Source organism: Neomonachus schauinslandi, chromosome 1 (assembly GCF_002201575.2).
Source record: "Neomonachus schauinslandi chromosome 1, ASM220157v2, whole genome shotgun sequence".
NCBI classification, from domain to species: Eukaryota; Metazoa; Chordata; class Mammalia; order Carnivora; family Phocidae; genus Neomonachus; species Neomonachus schauinslandi.
The window spans coordinates 69,730,443-69,739,522 of record NC_058403.1 but is presented as its reverse complement, the minus strand read 5'-3'; the positions used below and the strand labels follow the sequence as shown (position 1 = coordinate 69,739,522).

General features: G+C 39.5%; 1 protein-coding gene across 1 annotated transcript in view; it reads left to right on the top strand.

Moving 5' to 3' along the window:
- Window positions 1–3,989: 3,989 nt before the first annotated feature.
- PCYT1A (phosphate cytidylyltransferase 1A, choline) overlaps window positions 3,990–9,080 on the top strand; it is a 29,619-nt gene continuing 24,528 nt past the window's right edge. Inside the window, exon 1 of the mRNA XM_021692295.2 lies at window positions 3,990–4,106. Within this exon, the coding sequence (XP_021547970.1) occupies window positions 3,990–4,106 (117 nt within the window). The remainder of the gene's footprint in view (window positions 4,107–9,080) is intronic.

Here is a 9,080-nt window from a genome sequence, read left to right as displayed (position 1 = left end):
GTCCTGAGACCTTGTTTACCTTTAAGTAACTGTGACCTTTTATTCTACTGTGCAGTTAGGACTTACTTAAGTCTGCAAGAACTTAAGGGACCCATGCCATAGAATGTTCTTGACAGAAGGAAGCAGCAGTATTGATGATGAGACAGCTTCTTTTTACAAATCTTGGATTTCTGGGAGACAGAAAAATATAGTGGTAACGACTTTGGCATTAGACAAGTCTGGATTTAAATCCTGGTTCTCCCATGGCTAGCTTTGTGATCTCTTGGATCTCTTACTTAACGTCCCTGTTCCTTAGTTTTCTCATTTGTAAGTTGGGGCTAATAATACCTGCATCTCAGGTTATATGGGTTAAATGAGAATAATGTATATTAAGTGCCTAGCATAGTAAGTATTCAAAGAAAGAGAGCCATTATTATGACTGTTGCTGTTATGATCTTACTTCCTTGCAAGATATACTTCTTGGAATATTTGTATCATTCATACTAATTCAAAGAATTAGGAAAGAGAAGGAATCAATTTCTAGAGAACCTGAAAGACAGGCTTATATGAGAGCCTGTCTGTGTGGAAAATTGTTATAGAACATTTAAAAAAAATTTTTTTTTAAATTTTATCAGAGAGAGTGCACAAGCACGGGGAGCGGCAGGCAGAGGGAGAAGCAGGCTCCCCACTGAGCAGGGAGCCCGATGCGGGACTCGATCCCAGGACCCTGGGATCATGACCTGAGCTGAAAGCAGTTGCTTAACCGACTGAGCCACCCAGGCTTCCCTGTTACAGAATGTTTTAAAAATTGAACTTTTTATTTAAAAATGTAAAGCCTATAGAAAAGTTCTAAGAATATTAAACTTAACTCCTTTATGCCCCATCTAGTTTCATAGATTGGTAACATTTTGCCATATTTGCTTTATCTTTTTTTTATTTTTCATTTTTTATTTTTTAAATTAAAAAAAATTGTTTATTTATTTGAGAGAGAGTGCGCCAGTCGGGGTAGGGGGCAGAGGGAGAGAATCTTCAAGCAAACCCCCTGCTGAGCATGGAGCCTGAGATGGGGCTCCATCCCAAGACCTGTGAAATCATGGCCTGAGTGGAAACCAAGAGTTGGATGTTTATCTGGGAGCCACCCAGGCGCCCCTACTTTACCTTTTTTTTTTTAATGTAACATAATACACAATTTTCTTCCTTCTTCTCCCCCTCCTTCCCCATCCCCTCCTCCTCCTTTTCTTCTGCTTCTGTTTCTTCTGCTGTTTCTTCTGCTTCTACTGCTTCTGCTTCTGATGCTTCTGCTGCTGTTTCTGCTGCTTCTTCTGTTTCTCCTCCTCCTGCTGCTGCTGCTTCTCCTCCTTCTTCTGCTGCTTCTCCTTCTCCTCTTCCTCCTCCTTTTTCTTCTGCTTCTCCTTCTTTTGCTGCTGCTTCTCCTCCTTCTGCTGCTTCTCCTTCTCCTCCTCCTCCTTTTTCTTCTGCTTCTGCTTCTGCTGCTGCTGCTTCTGCTCCTTCTGCTGCTGCTTCTCCTTCTCCTTTTTCTTCTCCTGCTTCTCCTACTTCTGCTGCTTCTTCTGCTTCTCCTCCTCCTCCTCCTTCTTCTTTTTCTTCTGCTTCTCCTTCTTCTTTTTCTTCTCCTGCTACTTCTGCTGCTGCTTCTGTTTCTGCTGAGGGTAAGCTGCAGAAATCATGACCCTTTATCCCCAGGTACTTCAGCTTTTATCTCCTAAAAACAAGGATAGTCTTTTACATAACAGTGTAATTATCAAATGTATTTTAACATTGATGTGTATTATGATTTGATACACAGTCCATATTCAAATTTTACTGATTGTTTTAATAACTATCCTTTATAACAATTTCTCCCCCAATCTAGAAATGAAATTTAGTTGTCTTTTCTTTGGAACAATCCCTCAGCCTTTCATTGTTTATCATGATTGACATTTTTTTGAAGAGTAACAGGCCTGTTGTTTTATAGAATGTCCTTTAATTGAGGTTTGTTTGCTTGTTCCTCATAAACCCATACACAGTATGCTTTTTTGGCAGGTAATGTGTCCTCAGTGCCTCACAGCAGGAGGCATTATTGGTGATGTTAATTAACTTTGATCACTTAGCTAAGAGATTTTTTTCACTTTAAAGGTAACTCTTCCCTTTGTAATTAATAAGTAATCTATGAGGATTACTTCAAAATACTTGGCAATTCTTTGAAACTGTGTAAATATCCTGTTTGTTTAACAAACTTTCCCCCAGTGATTTTAGAATCCTAAGGAGCATTTTTGTATCATTAACATGTGGTTTCCTCAGCTGAATTGAGGTCCTCTTGAAATGTGACCTAAGCCGAAGGCAGTCGCTTAATGACTGAGCCACCCAGGCGCCCCAAGTTATTATTATTTTTAAGATTTTTTTTATTTGAGGGAGAGAGCATGTGAGAGAGAGCATGAGCAGGGAGGCAGAGGGAGCAGGCTCCCCACTGAGCAGGGACCCTGACGTGGGGCTTGATCCCAGGACCCTGAGATCATGACCTGAGCCAAAGGCAGACGCTTAACTGACTGTGCCTTGGCACCTCTGATTAGGTGTTTTTAGTAGGCCTCTCAGACCAGTGAGGTGGGAGTAGTAATACAACCTGTGGATATTTACAAAGAGAAATTAATAACAATAATGAAGAAAAGTTCTCATCATCACTGGAAAACTTGTTAAATGTATTCCTTATTCCATTTTAATTTGCATTTGTGATGAAAGGATGTTTCTGGGTGGTGTTCATCTTTCACTTTAGACTCTGACATTTTTCATGTCAGCCTAATACTTAGCCAGGACTCATGGGTGTCACCTTCAGTCTCTAAGAATTAGGTCAGGTTTCTTGTAGATCTTGTCACCTTGCCAATTTAGCCAGAGGAAAGCGAGGCACAATTGCAGTTGTTTAGAAGAACATTTTATTCAGGAGAGGTTATTAGAGGCAGTGAGGCAGAGTATAATGTCCTCGTTCTGTCTGGCATTTGTTTTGTTTTTCATTTCTGCTCTAAGGATCTTCTACCGTTCATGGAATCATGTCTTGGCAGAGATGGCAATTGATCATTAAAGTTCTTCTATCGCCAATTTCTGGCTGATACCTAAAATCACATCATTATTAAATTAACTTATTTGTGCAAATCATGATACCCAAGAAAAACGCAGATAACCTTACAGGGAGTTGGAGAAGTAGCACAAGCCAACATCTAAATGAAACATCAAATATTCAGAACTTTTCTGTGGTAGCTCGTGCTAGAAGCTCTCTGCTAAGTGAGACAGTAACAAAGTTTTCACTAGGGAAGGAGAAGCTTGGGTGGGGTTTTAATAGTTGGGGGCTCAGAACAGGCTTAAGGTGCTGACTCTAAAGGGGACAGGGAAATGGGTATTGGAAAAGGAAGAGGAAGGACATTTAAAAGATACAGAAAACTTCACAATTTTAATAGATGTAACCCTGTGGAGTGGTCTCTGAAACCTACAGAGCATTTAGAGTTAAAAAATCCAGCTTTGTTAAACCAGGAATTGGTGATGGCTGTCTCTTTTTTAAAAAGCTCTTTTTTTCCCCATCTGCGCCAAAAACATACTTTTCACATTTCCTTGTACTTGTTATATCTCCAGATGTCCCAGGGATGTTATAAGGGGTGATGGTAAAAGTCTGTATAACTAACTTTCTCAGCCAAGTTATTAGAATCTTTTACATTCAGTCAGGATATGAAATTAGCAGTTGGTATACAGGCTATATTGGCCAGGGTAATAATTTCCAGAGTCAGATGATTAATTGTGGCCATTGTTCCAGAGAGGCATTTCATTGTTTCTACTAGAGCATGTGTTTATTGAAGCTTTGTTGTTTTTGCCAGATGCAATTGGCTCATCTTGTGAAATGTGTGCTATGGAATTGATCTTTTGCTGAGTGTATCCATGTTAACATCTCTGAAATACTGGTGACAGACTTTTTCTCCATTTCAATGAGAAAAAATTCTTTTTCACTTTCTATGACCAGTTAAAAGAAGATGGATGCACAGAGTTCAGCCAAAATGAACACAAGAAAGAGGAGAAAAGAGGTACCTGGACCCAATGGGGCAACAGAAGAAGATGGAATTTCTTCAAAAATGCCACGCTGTGCAATTGTAAGGAAGACATTTCTTTGTTGAACCCTTAACCTGGCAGGGGGAGGGTAGAAACTGATAGAAAATTGATGATATCAGTATGACAAGTCTTCTTAAATAATGGAAGGAATGAATAGTAAGTGTGAATAGTATTTTCACAGTTGTTGGAAATGTTATGCTTTCTTATCAAATTGTAGCTCACAGCTCATTTGCAAGAGCTTTACATTGGAACTGGAAAAAGAACGTTAGAAAAAAGAAAGGATGTTAGGAAAATTTGGAAGTTGTGTGTATATTAGGCTAAAGATCAAATTAAAACTAATGGAATAGAGAAATTGGAGCAGTCCTCTGATCTTAGTATCGTCTCATGGTGTTTAGTTTTCTGTGTCTTGTTTTTTTCTCCATTCCTTCACTCTATTACTGGTTATATCTTAGATGAGAGCCTTTTTCTATTACTGCCTACCTTGTGTTCCTTTAACCCTGGGACGTTATCTTGTATTTGCTAACTACTGCCAAGCCTTCGATGAAAGACCCCATTCCAAACTGCTCATCCTGTCTCAGTTTGGTACCCTTCTTAAAGCTTCTCCTAAAGAACATGTCAAAGACCACATAAGCAATTGAAGTTATTATTTTTTTTTAAGATTTTTTATTTAATTATTTGACAGCGAGAGAGGGAGAGACAGCGAGAGCAGGAACACAAGCAGGGGGAGTGGGAGAGGGAGAAGCAGGCCCCCCGCTGAGCAGGGAGCCCGTTGCGGGGCTCAATCCCAGGACTCTGGGATCACGACCTGAGCCAAAGGCAGACGGTTAACGACTGAGCCACCTAGGCGCCCCTGAAGTTATTATTGATATATAATATTATTATGAAATCCATGTTTTAAAATTCCAGTGAAAGGATTGTATGTTTCTGTGTTTTCTTTACCTATATTGACCATTAGCTGTTGATCAAACTGCAGTTTCCACTGTTTAGTTCTGGAGCTTCATGTAGTGCAAAGGGAAAAATATTTTTACTCTGACACAATTAACATTTGTTCCAAATCAGTACTCTATCTTGAGCAATAAAAACAACTGGATTCCCCCAACAAGAGACATATGCTTTAGGCCTGATATTGATGATGATATTGATGGTAGGGGCAAGTGTGTTAGTTTCCTATTGCTGCTTAACACATTGCCACAACTGTAGTGGCCTAAAACTGTACAGATATATTATCTTATAGTTCTGGAGGTCAGAAGTCTGAAATGGGTTTCAGAGGGCTAAAATCAAAGTGTTGATAGGGCTGGAGGTTCTAAGGGAGAATCTGTTTTCTTGTCTTTTCCAGCTTTGAGGGGGCTGTCCCCATTGCTTTGCTCATGGTGCCAGCTAGCAATCACATCACTCTTACTGCTGCTTCTGTCATCACATCTCTGCTGATTCTGACTTTTCTGCCTCTCACTTACAAAGACCCTTGTGATTGCATTGAACATACCTGAATAATCCAGGATAATCACCCTGGTTCAAAATCCTTTAATTTAATCATATCTGCAAAGCCCTTTTTGCCATGTAAGGTAACATAGTCCCAGGTTCTAGAGAATAACATGTAGACGTCTTTAGGGGACCATTATTCACTGTAGCAAGTATACTCAGAAAATGACTCGGCAGTAAATAAAACAGGCCATTGTTAATTTCTGAATGCTTCTTAGAGAATTCAGGTTAAGGAGATATGGTGATAAGCACCAATTCAGCAATCAGTCTTGGAGTAGGACAAGTTATAACCAAGTAGTTGATACTCGTTGCCAGTCACAATAGCCAGGGATAGAGCAAAGGCCAGCTTAGTGGAATGGGATCTTAAAACTTAAATTTCTTGGTCCTTAGAATTGAGGAATTTCAATGCTTTAAATTACTTTGCTTCATGTATTCATGTCACAAATCAGTTGAGTGACTTCCTACTTATTCCACATTCCTCTCTAGTACACACTGGCTATTTAGCATGCGCTAATGCCAAAGATTCACTCGCCCAACAGGCTGTACCAACCCTAGTGAGAGGTGTCTGTTAAATAAACTTGTCTGTTGTCTCCATTGTACACTTGTATGTTCTATCTCTGACCCCTTTTCAGCTCTGTAGCAAAAGCAAACAAGATTTTTTTCTTTTTTTTTTTAATAGCTCTATTGAGATCATATAATCCACCCATTTAACTATACAATTCAGTGGTTTGGGGTATATTTAGAGTTGTGCAGCCATCACGGCAACCAATTTTAGAATATTTTAATCACCCCCCAAAAAAGTCCCATCCCCATTCACAGTCACTTTCCATTACCTCCTAACTTCCAGCCTCTGGAAACTGCTATAGTAGTTAGGTCTCTATAGATTTGCCTATTCTGGACATTACATATAAATGGCATACATACATACATAGTCTTGTGGCTGGCTTCTTTTCACTGAGCATGTTTTTAAGATTCATGTATTTGTATGTCATTTCTTTTTGTTGACAAATAATATTCCATCACATACCACATTTTACTTATCCACTCATTAGTTGACATTTGAGTTGAACAAACAAGATTTTATCACACACAATGTGCCAGCATGGCCAGTAGGTGATAGGAGTATAAAGATAAATAAGACCTTCCCTTTGAGAGATGTGAGCCTAATACGAGGCTCTATAGCTTAGAGCCCAGAAGAGGTTTTTTGTTTTTTTTTCCTTGCAAGGGGGAGAGAAATTGGAAGTATCACCAAGTATTAGTAGCTGGGGTGGTGGGTCAGAATGAATTGGAAAGAAGAGAGAAAATAATTAAGGAGGAATAATAAAGGTATAACTTTATGGCTAGTTTGTTTATAAGTATAAAGAATTTACTGATACAGATGTTTCTAAAGATACAATCAAAAAGAATCACAAAAATATTTATGAAGAATAAGACTTTTAGCCTATCTTAATATTTATCATATGTATAAATAAATCACAAATTGACAACAGTTCTGCTAATGGAGATAGATCTCACAATCTCATATATTGAGAACATCGATGTGCCAGTTGCTATGCATTGGAGATGCAAAGATGAAAAAATGACCGGGGCACCTGGGTGGCTCAGTTGTTAAGCATCTGCCTTCGGCTCAGGTCATGATCCCAGGGTCCTGGGATCGAGCCCTGCATCGGGCTCCCTGCTCTGTGGGAAGCCTGCTTCTTCCTCTCCCACTCCCTGCTTGTGTTCCTTCTCTCGCTGTGTCTCTCTCTGTCAAATAAATAAATAAAATCTTAAAAAATATATTAAAAAAAAAAAGAAGATGACCTTGCCCTTAAGAAGCTCATAGACAGGGGCACCTGGGTGGCTCAGTCAGTTAAGTGTCTGCCTTTGGTTTAGGTCATAATCCCAGGATCCTGGGATCAAGCCTCACGTCGGGCTCCCTGCTCAGTGGAGAGTCTGCTTCTCCCTCTCCCTCTCCATCTGTGTGCTCACTCACTCACTCTCTCAAATAAATAAAAAAGAAGCTTCTTAAAAAAAAAAAAAGCTCACAGACAAATAGGGGAAATAGATAAATAAGATACAGAATGAGGGGTGCCTGGGTGGCTCAGTCAGTTAAGCATCTGACTCTTGATTTTGGCTTAGGTCATGATATTAGGGTTGTGAGGTTGAGCCCCACATCAGGCTCTGCACTGAGCAGGGAGCCTGCTTAGAGTTCTCTTTTCTCCCTCTCCCTCAGCCCCTGCCCTGCTTGCATACTCTCTCTCCTAAAAAAAAAAAAAAAAAAGCTAAATAGAAGAAAGAAGAGCAATAGATAAACTTGGATCTAGGGGTGGGGACAGTGGTTTTGGAAAAGCTTCATTGAGGAGATTATTTCTAAGCTGAACTTTGAAGGATAAATAGGAATTCAAGGAATGGACAAGGGGCACCTGGGTGGCTCAGTTGGTTAAGAGTCTGACTCTTGATCTCAGCTCAGGTCTTGATCTCAGGGTTGTGAGTTCAGGCCCCGTGTTGGGCTCCATGCTGGGCATGGAACCTACTTAAAAAAAAGTTCTCCAAGAAATGGGTAAGAGATAGAATATAAGTTCAAGTGTGAAATAATAGTATGTTTAGCAAACTATGAGTAATATTACTAGAGTTTAAAGTTCAGAATAATAATCTGTAATAGATAAGGTAAGCAAGGGAGCAAAGGGCTGATTATGAAGGATCTTGTGTGCTGTGCTAAGGAGTTTGAACTTTATCCTGTGGATAATGTGATCAGATTTGTAGTTTAGAAGATCATCCTGATTGTTTTGGAAAGGATTAGTTGAAACAGGGATTGACAGAAACCAAAGGACTAGTTGTGAGATTGTTGTAATGATCCAGGTTGGAGATAATGAGAACTTAAACTAAAATTTTAAGTTTTTAAGGGGTAAAATAGACAATCCTTAGACATCGGGATGTAAAGGATGAGAGGTGTTAAAGATGACTCCTGGATTTCAGTCTTAGGTAGATTGTATAGATGGCATGCTTCTTACTTAAAGTAGAAATACAGAAAGATGGTTTAGGAGAAAGATGATTTTAATTTAGTACAGGTTCAACTTAGAAGGTCTAGGAGACATCCAAATAGTGGTTAGATAGATGAGCTCATTGTTTACATTCATTGAAATGGCAATAGGAGTCAGGGAGAATTATTGCTTTTCTTTTCTCCTTCTTACCTCCCTCTCCCCCTTTCTCCCTTTCTCCCTTTCTCCCTTTTCCTTTTCTTTCCTACCTTCCCTCCTCCCTCCCTCCCTTCCTTCCTTCCCATCCCCAGGGAGTGGAATCTTTTTGTTCTGTTCCTTATCCCTTCTTTCTCACACCATGTGGTATTCCTCTTGACTTCACAGCCTTTCCTCTAGCAATACGGAAAAAATTTAGATCTCAGTAAGACCTGTTAACCATTTGTGCAGCATGTTTGGGTAAAAGGGAAATGTTTCTCTGTCATTGTGAAAGTTTTTGCTGAAAAATGTTTAAGAATCCTTGGAAGTAGAGTACTGGGAAGCCAATATCAAGTTCTGGTCATAATCTGAGTTATCTCC